Here is a 20,048-nt window from a genome sequence, read left to right on the forward strand (position 1 = left end):
GGTTTTTCTAAGGTTGATTGAAATTCGATAACTTGATGACTTTATGGTTAGTGACACTTATTATTACACAGTTTCACAAGTGGAAGATATTATTTATTTTGCTTTAGTTAAAATGTTATCAAAAGTAAATTACCCCTTAATTGTAATTAAATAATCACTACAATTAAATCTACTGGACTCCACTCCACGTAGCATGAGGTGCACTGGATTCACTTTGCCCTGAACGCATTAAAAAAAATATACTAAAAAAACAAAGACAATTACGGTTGTAGTCTGGTCTAATCATATTCAGTTGGCCTCTGGACACTAATTAACAAATATTTCGCCATGTTGACGGCATTGCAAAGTTTTTCAATCAAATTAATTACATTTTATGTAGTCACATACTTGCATCGGCATTAACACTTTGAATTATTTAAAGGACCAGACTGTAGATAGTTTTAAATACAAACTATTGTAGTTTAACTAGTATCATCTAAGAAAATCAGGATGAAACAGTAACATAGTAATTTTAATAACATTAGACGTGTCACAAAGCGGCGATAGCCAATTTGGTTGTAGAATGGACTGCCGACACGATGTCCGCAGGTCCAAAGAAACACACCTCTGACATTTCTAAAATTATATGTGTATTCTTTGTGAATTATCGCTTGCTTTAACGGCGAAGTAAAACATTGTAAACAAACCTGAATACCTGAGTAGTTCTTTATAGAATTTTGAAGGTGTGTGATGTCTACCAATCTGCACTATGCCAGCGTGGCCTAAGACCTAATCCCTCTCAGTAGTAGAGGAGGCCCGTGCCCAGCAATGGGACAGTACATTATATAATTAATACAATACAGGGCTTATATTATTATTAAATAAAGCTTTCAAAATTCCTGATCCAATACCTATTTTTTCTTCAGTCCGAAAATCATCAGCACCTTTTATTACTCTTCTATTATATTATCAGTGGTCAATCTGTATTCAATAGATGACCTGTTTGCTTTCAACCTTCTACTATAAAAACCTTGTTGAATAACTATCATAATCGTCGTAATACCAATTACACTAACTAGTAACTTGCTATTCAGATGTATTTTATTGTCTCTATGATTTTTTTCATAAATGGGTATTTCGGATAAAAAGTACTTTTGCAAGTTTTATTGGTTTACTTTCAATTGTCACTTTCATATTGATAAACATTCCCCTACTAAACCTTTGGCGGTTAGTGGTCAAAGTCGAGGTCTGTTTGGTCCCATTATTAATTATTAATATATGCATTAGTGAAATTTAGATATCAATTTACCATAGACACTCATCCACGCCTTTCATCCTTAAAGGGATAGTCAGAGGCGAAACTGGTGTACACTTTCCGGCGTGTGTATTCCATCCCATGATGCGATCAGGGGAGGGCGTATCGCCATATCGGGCACAGATTCCGGGTCGGTACTGAGTAGAAAACCCAATATCACTGCCTGAAGTGATCGACCCGAGACCTCAGCACTGCAGTCACCGTAATAATACACTATCGAAGCAATCAAATATCAGTATATTTTTTTTCAAAAAAATCTGTATGTGATCAATTTAAATAAAATGGTGTTCATACAGCTTTTATTTTATTACTTTGAATGACGAAACGAGACCGCCGTTCGTCTGATGTTAAGCGACACGACCGCCCATAAACAGCAGAAACACCAACCAATTCCTTGAATTACAAAGTATTGTTTAGTATTCCACTGCGTTCGCCATCCCGAGACATGAGATGTTAAGTCTCATTATGTACAGTAGTTACACTGGCTACAATGTCCTTCAAACCGAAACACAACAGTGACTACACACTGCTGCTTAACGGCAGAAAAAGACATTGCGATGGTACCTACCCAGGCGGACTCTCCCATGTGAGAGACCTACCACCAGTAAACAGCTTCCGTGTTAAGGCAAAACTACGTCACACAAAAATGTATAAAGGTTGTAAATAGTAACTTTCCCACTCGAATGTTATCGTGTGACATTAATACTATTGAGCCAATGATTTTAACTCCAACAATAAAAACTATAAATCGTTCGAACGGGCCGCACTATCGGTCGAGCGACCGAAGTCGCGAGCGCGCCTTCCAACAATAACGTTTCAAATTCAATTCAATTGGTTTTAACAATATTCTCAATTAATTTACAATTAGTGTTACGTGCAATGGATCCGGAGAAGAAGCAAAGTGAAGAAGTGACGGTAGACGACATTTTAAGGATTTTGGGACCGTTTGGCAAATTCAATGTATACAGTTTTATGTTGATATTATTCCCAGTTTTTTTGGCCGGGATGTATTCTTCTGTGTATAATTTTGAAGCTATGGATCTTAAATATAGGTGAGTTTTATAATTTAGGATAATACTTATTTTATTATGTCATAAGGACGTATTTTCTTTACTTTTACATAATAATCGTGTTCCGTGTCCATCAATGCAACTAGATATTGTGGTGTTATTTGCAGTGTAAATAATGTTCAGACACTATGGACAATGAAATGTAAGGAAAAGAAATTATAGTGTTATTTACATAGTAACGGTTGTTCAAACATTATTTATATGATTATCGATATAATTAATTATTCTGTTATTAACAAGTTTGGAACATGGTTATATAATTGGGATCTATGAATATAATAAAATATATAACATCTCGAACTCTGTAAATTATAGATATTGTAGAAAAACAAATGGGAAGGATCTTTGTTAGAGTAACAGAAGGCAAAACAACAGTTTTCAGATTTTTTGTCGGTTAGACGAGCAACACGCGAAACTAGGGCATGGAATTGAATGCAATTTTTGTATTGCTAAGCGTAAAATATACGCTCCTTGTTATCCCAGAAAAATATAATACTTTTAAGCCGGAAAATCTTTTTCTCTTGGGCGGATCCGCTAATAAAAACTAATATAAATACATAAATCTGATTTTTGCTATTTAAAACCATTCTTCACTCAATTCAACAGTCAAAATAATTAATTCATGATTCAAATTTCAATAGGAAACTCCCTTATAATTAAATTTCTTCAATTCTATCTCTATATTTCATAGAGCTAGAAAAAAAAGGAAATTAGTCATTCCTAGAAATTGACCAAACATATGAACTTAATATTGGATTACATGTATCTTTTTCACGTAGATCTAGGCCCTTATTTGAGTAGTATTTGAGATAACAACTACGAGGTCTCGAACAAGTAGTCTAAAGTTTTTTTACGGACCGAAATAAATATTATTCCCGGTATCTCTGTTCTGTCTTAAAGCCTTATTAGTCCCTGGTATCCTCGAATTGTGATTCAATATAAGGCCAGAATATTTTTGTGTGATAATATTGAAAAATGACAATGAAAATATTCTTTATCTAAATATAAGAAAGGTACAAAAATAATTAATGAAGTAAATATTGTTTATTTATCTATTGTTAACCACATCTACTGTGTTGACAAGTGAAAAGCAACCCCAAGTTAATTATGTTAAAATATATTGTTGTCCGAACTGGCTATCCAACCCAAGAACTGCTGATGCATAACCCAATATAAGCTGCCACTTGGATTATGAAAATCATTAATGTCTAATGCAATATGCAAGTTTACCTTAATGGTAAACACTATGTAAGTAATTTATTCCAATAAATTATTGTATATATTAATCTTAACGCGTCGTGAATTGATCATTATTTCCATTTTGTTTTTAAATATTTATATAATTGTAGTATGTTTAAACCTAAATATATTTTTACTATGAAACGAAAAGATCCCTGTTTGACAAAAAGATAACCATCTGGCAGACTGAAGACCAAAACCGATCATAAACTGTAACACAGTTTTGGTTAATTAGTTTTGGTTTTGGTCTTCCATCCAGAATTTAACGTAACTAAACATTAGATGTTACGCAATTATATCCCGTAATAGAGTAGTTTCCTGCTTGGTTTTATACATTATTTAGTATGTAACTGAATATAAAATAATAAAGGAATTCTTTAGTAAATTGAGCATAAAATATTGGTTAAAAATAAAGCAGTTATTCATATTTGAAATATTGTTGTGAGTAATAAGGAGCCTGATGGGGCTATCGCGCCATCTCTTTTTCACACTCGCGGCGTTATTCCCGGTGATACTCGGTGACGTCATAGTTTACTGTTATTTATCAGCTACCTCTAAGCCTATTGCCTGAATTTAACGTTTTTTTTAGATTTTGAGTGACAAACATGTTCCATAAATAGAGTTAAAAAAAATCAGTCAATCACCCTATTACATTGGTTGCAATATCAGAGACAACGGTATACCCAAAGTTATGTAACAGAACCATATAAGGTGTAAAACCTATTATACTCAATAGTACTTGCATGATGCTACAATAGTGATATTTCCACGGTAAAAAGGAATTAACATTGAAACGAAGTATCAATGGATTTACGGATACTAATTATTGAAATTAAGTGTATTATGTTGCTATTGCTTATTATTGTATTAGGTATTCAATTTCTTTTTTCAATGACGTTTGTATTTTTTGTACTCTTTTTAATTCCAGCTAAGGAAACAATGTTATCTTACTCATATTACTGGCGAGAATTTTTAATTAGCATAGAACTATATTTTGTGTTTAACTTCTAATGATGTGATTTGTCTGTAAATCTTCCTAAAATACATGAATAAAAAATACTTAATGGCATAGCTTGCATCGAGAGGTCCTATATCAGTACTCGTTGGGGTCCCTTCAGGGTATTGCGAACTGGGCGCCCGCTTAGTTTAATGAAGATATGGGCCAAGAGCGATCCCTATAGCCAGGGGCCCCGTAACGCTGATATAACTAATGTAGTGGTAGCTAAACTCCTGATCATACTTACACTTCTCTACTTATACTTTTCTTACTAATATTATATATCAAATCTAACAGCTCATGTGCCCTTTCTTTTGATTTTATCTTTGGCGCTTTATAACTAGCTTATCTAGTTGTAAACGTCCCTATACTTGACGTTAAAACGCCTCCTTAGTTCATTGTTTTGTCTCCCGCTTTGCTATGGAAAGAAGTGGACAATTAATATTTCCAACTCCTCCCTATCTTTCTATTTGATTAATTTCGTTGCGGGATAAAGACAGATCAGTGTTCACTGAGACTCGCCGAGCTTCGCCGCTCGGTGTCATAAAATGCGTGCCACTGCTGATCCTGGCTTTCAGGAGTTGTAGTAGTGGTTGTGAGGGCGAGAAAGTCTTTAGAAAGTCTCTAATATTATACATTCTAAAATCTAAAAATGTTTCCATGCACGTTAGAAGTTAATTCAGAAACACCTTTTTTATCCCGGGAAAATATATAGCGGGATTTCTATCCGGAAAAACTCTCACACAAACGAGCAGCGAGCAAAATCTAGTAATAATTTTACAGTGTAAAATGTAGACCCATCATCAACTAATTTATCGTTAACCAGCAATCCGCAATAACTACTATTTATAATGTTAATGTACAAACTAGGCATGAAACGTTATCGTTATAACAATACAATACTTATAGATTTCACACAAAATTACTGTGCAAGTAACTATGATAAAATTGCTATAGTGTTAACAATGGAAAGATCATCACAAATAGCGCGTGGGACAAAATAATTTTCTATGCACCTAAATAATATAACAACTGTTAAGTCATACTTGTCTAACTGTCCTATCCTCTTGCTTGTTGGTCAAAAAACATATATCGCGTTTATCACTAAAGGGGTAGACAGAAGTATAACCGGAGCACATAACTTTCGCATTTGTTTTTTTATGACATAGGGGAAACGAGCATCACGTTCACCTGATGGTTAGTGACCACCGCTGCCCATGAAAAGATGGGTGATATCAGGCGGCATGAAATACCGTGATCTGATAGTGGGCGAACCTATCGCCATATCGGCCACAAATTCCATCAAGGCTGATACTAAGCAGCAAACCTTATATTACTTTGATCCGGGAGCCATGAAATGCCGTGATCTGATAGTGGGCGAACCTATCGCCATATCGGCCACAAATTCCATCAAGGCTGATACTAAACAGCAAACCTTATATTACTTTGATCCGGGAGCCATGAAATACCGTGATCTGATAGTGGGCGAACCTATCGCCATATCGGCCACAAATTCCATCAAGGCTGAAACAGAGCACTGAGCAGGGACCCCAATATTACTTTCATTCGTCGGTGTCGTACCACCAAAGCTATTTTACTAAGCCACAGATAGTCAATAAAATAAATTACAACGCATATCAGAATCCTGCAATATCGTGATGACATTACTCCTGATCTCAGAGAGATTGAATTACCTAATTGCTCCACAACTGCATGATCATTCAACTCCGCATGCAACCCTGCCTACACTGTATTCAATTTCCAGTTTCTACCTTTAAAACAAAAGGATTTTAATAGTGAGATTATCACTTAGAAATTTCTAATAACCATTTATATATTTGATTTATAATGTTTTGTTTTTCTTGTTATATTTTATTACTACAATAAAACGTTAATTGAAAGCATAAAAATGGTTACACAACCTTCTAACTTAATTCATAGCTGTACAATTTTTTTTTTTCTTTCTGCTTGGCACTATACGGCCGAAGTATTCACTTCCATAAGATGGTGGCATTCCCTAGCTACAATAGCCGGCAAACAACTTGAGCGCACTCCTGCGTTATTGTAGCTACACTTGGCGTGAAAAATCATCCCCTACTGATAGAGTGCTCAAAATAAATAATAATATCAGCTCTGCATTACATACTGTCTCACTGCTGGACACGGGCCTCCTCTACTACTGAAAGCGATTACGTCTTAGTCCACCACGCTGGCTTAGTGCGGATTGGTAGACTTCACACACCATAAAAATTGCTATAGTGAACTTCTTGGCCATGCAGGTTTCCTCACGATGTTTTCTTTCACGGTTAAACAAGCGATAATTAACAAAGAATACACACATAATTGTATAAGTCAGGGGTGTGTGCCCTTGCGATTTGAACCTGCGGATTTTTCTATAAGCAGTAGAGGAGGCTCTTGCCTAACAGTGAAACGGTGTATAATAAAGCGATGAAATATATTTTATGAGAGTCAAACTGGTTCTTTTTGTTTAACCAATATTGCAGATCACTTAACCATACTTTTTTAAGGAGTTACAAAAATATATAAATTATTTATTTGTATATTGATCAAATAAATCAGTATACGGCAAGCCAGGAGTAACTTTACTAGCTAATACAACTGTGCAAGTGGCACTGAATTGTCCTAACCTATCCCAATGGGATAAAGGTATGAATGTATATGTAGATATAAAACATATTTTACCCCACCCTATTCCCTAAAATTCAAGCACCCTCATTATTCTAGCATGATACTTATCAACGTTGATCACCTAACATCAGATCTACTTCTGCTATAAAAAATATTTAACATTACAGAAACATGATAGAAAACCGATTGTTTTATAAACGTGAGCGGTGAGTTTTTTCATTGCGCGTATATTTACATACCACGTGGTGTTAAGCAAAACATCACGGTGCAGCGCGGCGCGGCGTACGCGTCAGAATGCAAGTGCGTTTACGTCAATAGCGATAGATTGTGAAAGGTCTTTATCATGTGATATGTGCTGGTGGTAGGATATATTTTATATCCGACAGGATAGCGACCAAAATGTGTTTAAATACGCCATAGTGGCCCACGTAAGTGTCGCGTTCCGGGGTCAGCTTGTGTATATCTGATTCTATCACGCCAACAATGTGTCAAATGCTAAGGGATAGCCATCTCTCGTCAGTAGACGTTCTATTGGACCCCACTCCACTTACCATCAAGTACAGGGGGATCATTTTACCGTACTCGTAAAAAAATTCGGACTGTTTTGTTACAAATTGTAACAAATACGTTTTAGGCCGCTTTCAATAAACTATAAGAATTACTGCATCACCATTCCGCATGACGATTACCTTGTTAAGGCCACACGATGTTACTTACATGTGGGATGTGGACTCTACAATTATTCTCCCGATTGTCGTTTGAAATGAAATGAAATGATTTATTTGAATCTGTAAAATGTTATACATTATTTAGATTCCGTCAATATTAACTCTACCACCAGTTCGGAAAGCAGTTTTCACCAGAGAAGAACGGGCAAGAAACTCTGGTGTTGCTCTTTTCAATCAATTTAGGGTAAAGACTACATGATAAAGTGAAAAGAGAAAAAAAAAGTTTAGAGCAGTTCATTTATAGGCTCGTGAAATAAGGAATAGGTTTCTACCGAAGACCCTCGAGCAACATCTCCAGAAGCTCTTAATTACCTTTGGGTCAAAAACCAGATGCAGGAGGCAGCTTTGCTGGACACGGCATTGTGACCACATTCCTCACTTTGAATCCCTAATTACCGGTGACGGGTTTTGAGCCTCGCCGTCGCAGGATGATTCATTATGTTTAAATTAGTGCATAGATGTTTTAGACATCTAAAAATATAATACTTATAACTTTCAAAATAAAGAGAGCAATGAAAACTGAACAAAAAACGAGTATCATGTCAAACAAACTTTATTCTGACTGATCCATTTTCATAAGATTTTAGTAATCTGCACTTACCTATAGGCAAATCCCCATCGCATTGTCTATTTGTTGTCAATGATAATAATTATGAAAATCTAAGGAATTTCCTAACATTTTATGCAACATATACGTGACTTTATACAATAAAAGAACACTTACAATTATTTTTGTAGATATTGTTATAGAGTTATCTATTTCTATGATTTATATCATAGCTGTCATAACAATTATTGCAAAAAATAATTTCATAACTAAGATATCTAGATAAGTATTTAATTAGATAGTTGCTAAAGTATTGTGAAAAATAAAGAAAATTATATAAATATTAGTACACAAAGATTAATCAAAAGATATATCACTGATACTAAGTAATATAATGGATATATATACAATTTCGAAAAGGGCACATCTCATAATATACTTAATATCTAGATCTATATCAAGAAATGCATATATAATAACAAATAACAAGACTTCTGTAATTTTTTATTGCTAATTGAACCCAAATTCTAAACCAAAAATATACTTATTTTTTCAATTCTTAAGAAAATTTCCATAACCTGATATTTTTACATTTTCGGACATATACCCTTTTCGAAAATGAATTTCCAATACTCTTAAATAAAACATTGACCAGCCAGAATTCATTCCTCTGCTCGCCAGAATTTTTCCCGCCTGCTTCTTGAACGAACAAAAAATAACCTAACTCGCTGATACAAGTCTGTAACCATGACGCAATTTTCACCAAGAATATAGTGATTGCTGTCCAAAGCATTGTTCTACAAAGCATTATAATAAAAATATAATAACGTAGTAAACTACACCTCAAGTATTCCGCAAGACATTACGTCAAAAGGCGTCATAAAATAAATAATCTAAATGTTTACTACAACACATTCGTCATACGTAGATTAAACGGAAAATAATGACGACATATAGAAGATTGCCTGTTTCACAACTTCTCAATAAATGCTAGGCGTCACATAAAAGTATAAGCCGAACTAATACAAGGCACACTACGCTCCCAAATGAAAAGGAATACAATGAGTACTATCTACATTAGCTGTTTTATAGCTGTCAAATATTTTACTTGAACCTTGTGAAATAGGCCCTTAATATCCATTGACAAATCTATTATCTATTTGGATTTAAAACAATTACCGAAGACTCCACCTGTTTAATATAGCCGTATCGGTGACCATGAGGCGAGCGGTATACTCGTCTCGTCATTCAACCGCTATAAAGAAACTAAAACATAATAATCTCTGAAAAACTTTTAAAAATAACAATCGGAGACGTACCTAACGAAAAGGGTTAAAAAAGTTATTCCAAGAAGCCGTTCAGAAAAAAGTTTCAACACAAAAAGAAAAACGAAGCATATATTTTCGAAACCTAATAAAGAATGCTTATTGAACAAAAAGTAGTCTGGAACTTGGTGACGTCAGAAATATTCAATGTTAGCTCCATCAAAATACGCCGGGAATACTGCAAAGTGCAGACTTTATTGGTTGGAAACTTTAGTGTACGATCTTGGAGTTGGTCGCTTATTTTCATATAATGTTTGTCTTTGTAGGACTTTCTTTGTTGATAAATTATTTTTATATTTTCATCGTTCGATTTAGTAAATTGTTTTCAAGTAATTTTTGAGTAATATACCTTATGTCGTATGCGCCTGTTGCGTTAATCAAAATCAAAATCGTTAACTTCCGACACGGGGACCATGTCTTAAATTAATAGGTTACTTTTTATTCCAGGAAAATATACAATAAGGTTTATATACCGAGAAAATCGTTCACGCGAGCTGAGCCGCGGACATAACCCAAATTTTAATAAAATGCAATCATAACAAAACTGCTAAAAACATAATGAAAGCATATCAAATAATGATTTCTTATGTTTATGCAAATGCTAGACATTGAAATAAAACCATTTTATGGTTGAGTCCGCTCCGTGACCAAGAAGGCTGCAAAGTCTTCGAAACGTCGGTAGGAAATTAGAAAATTATAATACAAAAACCGCAATAAACTAAAATAGTTTTAATTCATATCAAAAAACTTTCTTACTTCACTACTGCCCTTAGAAGTTTAAATCATTAGAATTTGGAATCTCAAATACTTTGCCTTCATGTTGTAATTGATAAAGAAATCACGGTTACACTGTGTTTAATCAGATCGCGGCGAAGCACGTACGAGTGTTACGAACGATCGTCCATTAGTTTAACGACCTGGATTGAATGACTTTAAAGAAAGCCGACATTCTATTACATATAAGAAGTATTCTAAATAAAGCAAAATAGACGCTGAAAATTTATTGCTACGAAATAATACTATAAAACTGATAATGCTTTAGCAAGAAAAAAACCTGCTTCAGAAACCTTTGATGCATGTCGTACGACTATTGTCATTTGGTTTCCGGTTCGACCTTCAAATCAGAGGCACTGCATCCCAAGTTCCACCAGGCTAAACTCCATCGAAAACCTTAAATCGTCAACCATCTAAATCAAATGTCAATTCCAGATGTTCGATACCAGAGTGCGAAGAAGACCCTTCAAGGATAAACTACACGATTCCCCATGAACCCGACGGGACGCCTGCCAAGTGCTTCCGATACGCTCCCTTCAACACCACTGTAGGAAACGGGACCTTCTGCGCACCCCATTACTTCGATACATCGACGAAGATTGAGTGCGATTCCTACGTGTATTTAGAAGAGCATTCTATTGTTAAAGAGGTTAGTTTGTTTTTTGCACAGCACCTATTAGAAGTTTGTGAGTACCCTTAAAACCTCTATTTCATTCTAATATTATTCTTCTAGCACATAATTTTAAAAGTATGTTGCTTAAATATTGGTATGGTTTTAACGATTGCCTATTGTGTACCCTTAGGAGAACTAGTCCCGAGCAATGTTATAAATATCACTTACGGATAAATATTGTTGCACTGACTGCACCCTCGAGAAAACAAGCGTGATGATATTTATGTTTACTTTAATTTGGAAAGCAATACAATAGTTTCAAGATGGACGGTATTGTTCCATTGAATATTATCGGATAATTGACCTATTGTGAGATGTTATAGTTCATGAGATAATAAAGGCAGGTGAACGTCTAATTAATTACAAAACATGATGTTCAGAGAGGAATCGGGTTCGATTCCGGGATGGGATTGATTTTCAAAGTTTTGCCAACAGAAAATATTGTGACTTTAAAAATATTAGTGTTTGCATAATGCTGCTTGTTAGCCAAAATAAATATTACGATGTCATTGAGACGGACTCTTCCATTCAACAGATAGTAGGTGCGTGTTAAATGAAATTGACCTTCGACCTGAAGCCATGACCAAATTCAATACTTTACTTAGCTCATTAGCAAGATTTCGATCGAAATGTCACCTTCCAGAACATAACCGAACCGATGGTAAACAAAACTGACACTTAATTGATATTTAATTTAAACGTTTACAAACGAACAACACCGATTACCAAACAGTCAATAGTTAGAATTGTATTAAACAGTGTTTACATAAAATTTCATTGAACCCGTCTAAATACGAGTGTCGTTGATATCTCTAAAATCATTCGCTGGTTATTGATAGAAACTTTGCCAGCGTTAAATCTCTTCTCAAAATAAAAAGCAGCCAAACATTTAGGGCTAATGATGCGATTATTGGTGAAAGAAATTACTAAATGGGAATAGAAGTGATACAGATTAGTGCGTTAAAAAAATCTATTAATATTTATAAGAGATTTAGTTTTATAAACGCTGTTGAAATGATAGTCAAAATATGTTGTCTAAGGTACCACTGATGCAAAAATGATATAAACTAAAGTCCAGAGAAAATTAGGAAGAAAACAAATGAAAATAAAATAATAATAATATCAGCCCTGTATTATATACTGTACCACTGTTGGGCACGGGTCTCCTCTACTACTGAGAGTGATTAGGCCTTACTCCACCACGCTAGCCCAGTGCGGACTGGTATACTTCACACACCCTCGAAAATTCCTATAGAGAATTTTTCAGGTATGCAGGTTTCCTCACGATGTGTTCCTTCACCGTTAGAGCAAGCGATAATTCACAAAGAATACACACATATTTTTTTTAGAAAAGTTAGAGGTGTGTGCCCTTGGTATTTGAACCTGCGGACATTGTCTCGGCAGTCCGGTTCACAACCAACTAGGCTATCCGCGAAAATGAAAACTATGAGATAATCGAGTTCAAATCTAATAATAGTCGAAATAACGTAATTAATTAGTATCGATGAACTAACCAGTTCATCCAAATAAATAGTTTACGTGTCTAAATGCATATATTTGGGTACGTGGGCTTTTCACATCATGAGTCGTCATTTATGTGGTTAGCTAATTAACAGCTAGATGATAAATTGGAAGCTCGATGCTTCACCTTTTTAAACAAACATTAACATATGTATCAAATAATATCGATATATTTACAACACCTTCCCTTATTCTTATAATTTTCGATCTGACAAATGAACTTTTTCAAGCATTTTGCATAAACGATTTAACGCAGTTTAAAAGATTCGTCTGCTGCTTCCTTCTCTTCGTCATTGTTTCCTCCCGTCAACCTCTGGAGGACTCATTCTGGGATGAATGATGTTAGAAAAATACACAGGAGATGTGTGAATTGAATTCAGAGACTTCTAGATCTTCGCTATACGCTGGCATTAAAACCATAGAAGCGAAACTACTTATGCTTTACTACTGACTGGATTTATTATACCAATTTTCTGACCTAGACCGGATTGTCGCTAAACGTATGATGCATAAAAGCAAGAACGTTTCAAAATCGAGCAGTCAATGTTCCCCAAGATTTCTGATTTAATATAAAAACGATTTCAGAATCAATCTGATTATGATTATTCACTACATGGGCTATACGCGTAACTGTGTATTATCTAATCTAAGCGAAATCGAAATCTACAATTTTCTTCGTAAAAGTAACTTGTTTTTTCCAATCCACACTTAGGCATTCGTAGTTTTTACAATAAAATTATAGTAAAATAGAAAGTAATTTGGTGAAAGTGGAATTTCACTCAATTTACTTTCAATAACTTTTCCACGTCATTTAAGTTCTTATATTAAAGATAATACAATTTGTCTTGTATTTTTAAACTATATTTAGAGATAGAATATTATTTCCGAAACATTTAATCGCAGAGTACTTTGATCTAGGCAGCAGTCGCTTTTTTCGGCCTGGATCCTTAGACAAAATGCCTTTGAATAATCGTTTTATAAGAGTACAAAAAATAATAGAAATGACTTACCATAGCAAACACTCTATCATAAAAATAATTTTAACAAAAAATTAAACCGCCTTCAAAAACCACTCAAAACCAAAAAATAATTTCACATAACAGTTATATATTGGATACCAATTTTGGAGTCGGTGCCTAATTTAAAAAATGCCTACTGATTTAATATAGACAAAAAATACTGACTTAATACAGCTGATAATAAAACAGCCATCTGATGTTAAGCAAACAAATATTGTTTCACTCAAACAAAACCAACAAGCTTCCTTTGGCAACGCCATTATTAATTTAGCCACTGGCAACCAATATCGGCTATTCCCGAAACAATTTTGGCTCTATCTCAGATCAAATGGGATTAATTAGCTATTCCTAGGCGTGAGTACATACCTAGATAAACACTAACGTTGATAATGAATGATATTAGTCTAAGAGCAGTGTTAGGGCAATTGAATACAACATGTGTGTACACAAATGTGATGTTGAAGCTTGTATCGCTATTTTTGATAAGTTATCTTATTTATGACCATTGGTTTCTCTCATTTAAAGTTTATGGTCCTATTTTAAAGATAAAATACTATCTAGTATCTATCTCTCTATCTGTGTTGATGATTGGGTCATAATCTACATTCATTCAACCATCTGCTACCTTTTTTTTAATAATTACATTTCATCGGCTAATTTAGACCAAGGCAAACTTCTGAAAAGCTTTACTTTGAAAAAAGAGAGGTGCGCTGAGGAAGCGAGCCGAAAACGTCTTATTGGCAGGCTGTTTTAAACCCAATAGGCTGTTTATATCGCCAAAATAAAATTCTGTCTGAAATTAATTTTGTTGTTTCGACCGTCTTATTATTACACGCAGATGCTTTGCTGGTTAATTTACTGGAACATACGTTTTTTTCCATCAAGGGGCAGTTAGAGTCACAACTTACAATCAGTCCACGTTTATTTCCATCCCATGGTGCAAGTCTACTGCTCCATCCACCACATTTCCGCCAATTGTCGAGTTTTGTTGACTCAAAATTATTTTCATATTAGGTCAGGAAGCCCAATTCCTTCTAGGGGGCAAATTCGACTTTTTGCAATTACGTGTATTCTTAGCGTAGAATAGTTTTGATGAACTGCGTAGATAAATAGGAGATTTTTCATTCTTTTATCTAGACGGCTATTAAAGCTATGTAAGCTCGGAAATGCAACAAGACGGATATGGCCCTGTAGGCGGAATAGAACCCCCTTAATTAATAAAAAATGTGAATAAGACGGATACACATTATTTTTCAAACAAAATATCTGCAACGGTCTCCTGAACTTGCTAATGACTTAATTCACAACATCAGTAATGACTTACATAAATGGGAATTCCAAATGCATTATCTGTAATTCTTTAGATAATTTTGTACTTAAAGCATGGTAAGGATGAAATTGGTTACAGATATTTTTTTTATATTTTGTTTAATATTATGTAGTCCTTTTAATGATGATTTTTTTCTTGCTTCCAATTATACAAATTAACCATCTAAATTATAAAGAGATGGGATGTAGGAAGGGAACTATTTTTGGTTCTCAATTTTGAAATCCGCAACGGAATAGTGATATCTTTAGTTTTTTTTTTTATTAATAATTAATAAACACTTCATATATATATATATATATATATATATATATATATATATATATATATATATATAATAATAATGTACAATCTCTACCAGTTGATCTAAGGTATTGAAAAGATTCCAATGCTAGAATATAAGTTCGTAAATCATGACAATTGGGAGGAAAACTCACAGTGAGGGTTCTACCAGTCGGGTGACTGATTCATGCAAACAAAGATGTCTATAAAATCTCTCCGTTCCCCGGCAAAGTGACATTGGGCTTTTTTACTTAGTATCAAGCCGGAGTCTGGAATTTATGCCCAATATTTCTATAGCATTGCTCCCTATTACACCATGGGACGGAACATACATGACGAAATTCGGCGCCCTGATTGTATCTCCGCACACCCTTCCGAGTAAAGCGTGACGTAAGTTTTAAATAGCTCTACTATACTATAGTTATTAGATATTATTAAGCCAAATCGGAACTAAATATTAACTTATTGATTACAGTACAAGTAACATATTAAAGCAACATACGAAGGTCAATCAGTGCATGCATTTATTGACCTTTAGCCCTTTAATTAATAACCAACCTTAGAGATCGCGTAGTAGTCGTTTATCTCTTCCTGTTTAATGTCATTTATTATTTAATATAATATTGTGTAAAACGCTCTTTTTACAGTAAACATTATATTAGCAAAATAATTACAGAATACAATTTTAGACATTCTTTTGACAACGTCCAGCCAGAGAGAATAATACAGAATAATAATCGAATAGTCGCCGCGTGACATATCTTCTCTTCTGCCAGCCTGCCCGCGCAGCCGAATACTTCCGGAAACGCCCGATGTCATCGGCTAGGATAGCGGCGCGTAACATCGGCCATCCTGCAAAGTGAATACCAAAGGTATTCACAAACATAAATTTGAGAAAGCAGAACTGAATCGGATACTTATATTTTAAACATTTTTACCAGTAAATCACTAACTATTTCTGATCGATTAACTCTTTAATAAACCAATCAAGTCTTGCGTATCCACAATATCCAACAACTTATCCATTTTGCAATTAACTTTCACGCTATATGTGTATATAATTTATTTTTCGTTAGTACCTAAACCCCGTTTCCTTACTTCATTCCCAGCAACCAAAGACCTTCATTCTATTTATCCAAGTTTACATACAGTTAATGCTGAATACTAGTAGTAATCATAGAATGCTGAGAACCAAACTTAAGTTTAAAATAACACCCAGAACAATTAAACCTTTCAAAGCAAAACCTCCAATTAGTAAGACAGCAGCAAATGAAAAGGAATGAGAAGCACAACTAAAGAACTCCATAGAAGTCGCAAAGGAAGTTAACACACAAGATAATAAAACACACAATAAGGACTTATCAGCACACGATTCATACATATAAATAAGCATACGCAACATATACCAACTCAATCAAATCAATTAATCAAATGGTTTACGAGTAACACAGCATAAAAGGCAAGAAGCGTTAGAAAAGTCATAACTGAAATTAATAAAATATTTAAAACTAACATGCGGAAGATTGCCATGCTTCCAGATTATAAACACAGAAAAATGCATTCAAACGACCAGAGGCATTAAGAAAAAGACGGGAAAATACAGACAGCGAAAAGAGATTAGATCCCCAGCATAAAGGATAAAAACGGCATAATAGAAACCACAATACGAGAGTCTCTATCAAAGCTACTTAATGCATCCAAGAATTATACACATGCAGAAATACTACAGAAACAACAGATCCGACCATTAAAGAACCGGTACCGGAGACAATCTCTGAAACATAAAAGTAGTCAAATAAAACTCCAGGTGCAGAGAACATCAACAATGAACTTCTCATCGAGAACAGGGACATTATTAACACCTACACTCACATAGTTATTGACTGAGGTCTTAAGAATGAATTAATTTCAAGTCAGTGGACAACAATTACTATTATACGACTACACAAGAAGATTGAAAAGAACATTTTTTTTATTACTAGCTCTTCTAACCTAATCGATAACATAAGATGTACAGACTCCAAATTAAGAACGGATACATTAGCAACAGAACTGGGTGCACGACTTTCGAGAAGTGAACTCTACATGCAATAAAAGTAAATTAGGAAACAAGTTACATTGTGTTTGAATTAGTAATAACAAATTAGTTGAAGTCACAAATTAGAGACAGAATTTATTATTCCAAGTTTCTTAATCTGAGGTACTTTACCGCTAAAATACAAATTTCTTGAAGCATATTATTGTGGACTGATACATTCGCCACAAAGGCAAGTGATGACTATAATTGATTCGCCGTGTTGGCAAGTTGAAAGTCACTCTGTTATGGAGACGGTTGCCAGAACGAGAATCAGCAAAATTAAGTTTCATTAACAAAACAAAGTTATCAATGTCAACGTTAACCCATTTTGTAAAATAAAAAAAATGATATCTGCCATCTCGCGTCTTTATTCAAGAAAACTGATTTTTAACTTGAGCAAGTCTAGATTCGTAGCTTTGTAAACTGTGGCAGTGGTTATTCACGTGTGAAAAATGATACAGAAACTGCTTCTGGGCTCTCATACCAATCTCTGAATATGTTCGATGAATGACGGACTCCAGAGAGCATAGCAACATTCAAGATCAAATTGGACGAAACAACTAAAAATACGACAGAGATCTCGGGATCTTCAAAACTTTCGTTTGTTATAACAGAAAACCAATTGAAAGCGCAGTCTACCCCGTAACTATGAGTCGAATAGTCAGTTAAGCCACGCGTGTCAAGACACTTCCTAAATGGGATATTATTTAAAATATAAGAAACACTAAGAAGACTATAAATCTTAACAGTTTGAATAAATAACTATAGGTCTACAACTTGATGTCAAATATCTATAAATTCCTCGCTAAAGTGGTTCTATATCGCAGGCATAACCAAGACACTGGACCAGATTCAACTAAGAAGAACCAGCAGACTTAACCGTTACCCCAGTGTTTATAAAAAACTGTCACTGGCGATCGAAGCCGATGTGGAGACATGTGATTTACAATTACGCTACTCAAGTACAGCGTTAGCTACACGTGTATGTTCCGCTTATATAAACAACCAGCACAGAGAGGTTTCAACTTTTTTTTAATTATTATAAGATTACCTGTAATTTCTCGCCATATAATTACATATATACAAAATGACAATAACTGAACTCTAAACATACTTTTTTTTAACTATTTGATTAAAACATCAGCTTCTAATGACCCACTAAAATCAGAAGACATCCATCTCTGAAGTATCATCATGACATGAATTCCTTGTGCATGTCTTCTCGATAAAACCACGGTTAAAATATTTCTACAACTCAACAGGTTAACAGAAAATAACTTATCATAAGCAGTATAATAAATCTCAGTCGTAAGGATTTATCTAATATATTACAATAATATTGTTCATAATGTTATTACCAACAATAAACCACCACCACCACCATGGTACACTTCAAAAATTGCAAGAATACTCAAAGACAAATACAAATGTTTTTGCAATCTCAGATTACCATTCCCACTGTTTATCAAAAATTGAGCGAAGGTTAACCAACCAAGCTTAGTGTTACAGCTAGTACGGCAACACAATCAGTATACCATTTCAGAGTCACCATATTGTACCTTTATTCATTCGCAGAAATATTGCTCACATATTGTACCTTATTAGTATACTTAGAGAGCATCAATTGTTCAGAGCCATTGCGTAAGTGCTATATAAGAATACCAAACATTTCGACTAACAAGCCAGTGCTTTTCAATTTATCCAGAGTCCAAGTACAGACAGAATAGTGTTTTTATCATGCTCCAAACCAGATCAGTGAGGGTATCTGGAACAGAAGATATGTATGTTATATTATATTATTATATTACATTTCTAAACAACAACGTTTGCTCTGTCTTATTTTCTTTACTCTGTTTTCCTAAATTGCATTTATACATCAACACAGTTGACTGGATTTTGGAACCTCGTATACCACAAATCACATAATATTGTACTCCTGCCGTATATTGTAGCTTAATCTCTTTATGTCAGACTGTAAGCTTTCCATGTAAGATTAATGAATTCACAGATACTATATATAGTTTATAATTAAATATAAACACTAAACCAGAAACAGAAATAGAAAAACAGAAAAGAAATTAAGTAAAACAGAATTAATGAAGCAGATCAGTAAAATAAAGCAGTCAAATCAGACAGAGTATGTTCTGACGTAGTGTTACCAGGTGTCTCGATGTGCGCGGAATATCCCGGTTATCAGAGTTCTGGAGACGCGTCCCGACGCGACTGAGTTGGGACATTAAATGTCCCGAAAATCAATAAATTTATCAAAGACATTATTATCAAAAATAAACAACACATCACATCACTAGCCCTGTAGGTATAGTTTTATTTTGTTGTTTTTAGAGACGCGACTGTACCGTGATCTATGATTGCGATGTTAAAACAGAAATTACAATGAAAACCAACATTAGCATTGACTTGCAGTATTTTTTTTTGTGTTTTGACCTTCAACCTGGATCCCGATTTGTTTTACCTGTTGCCCGATTTCAAACAAATAGGACCTAGTAACACTAATCAGAATGCTCA

The 20,048-nt window shown here is 34.4% G+C and overlaps 1 protein-coding gene across 1 annotated transcript in view; it reads left to right on the forward strand.

The window, feature by feature from the left end:
- Nucleotides 1-2,041: 2,041 nt before the first annotated feature.
- The window catches only part of LOC115440891 (organic cation transporter protein), a gene marked incomplete in the record, with an annotated part of 26,040 nt that continues 8,033 nt past the window's right edge, over nt 2,042-20,048 (forward strand). The window contains 2 exon segments of the mRNA XM_037436545.1: nt 2,042-2,346; nt 11,059-11,272. Coding sequence (XP_037292442.1) covers nt 2,174-2,346; nt 11,059-11,272 — 387 coding nt within the window.

The sequence above is a fragment of the Manduca sexta genome, chromosome 8, assembly GCF_014839805.1.
Source record: "Manduca sexta isolate Smith_Timp_Sample1 chromosome 8, JHU_Msex_v1.0, whole genome shotgun sequence".
NCBI classification, from domain to species: Eukaryota; Metazoa; Arthropoda; class Insecta; order Lepidoptera; family Sphingidae; genus Manduca; species Manduca sexta.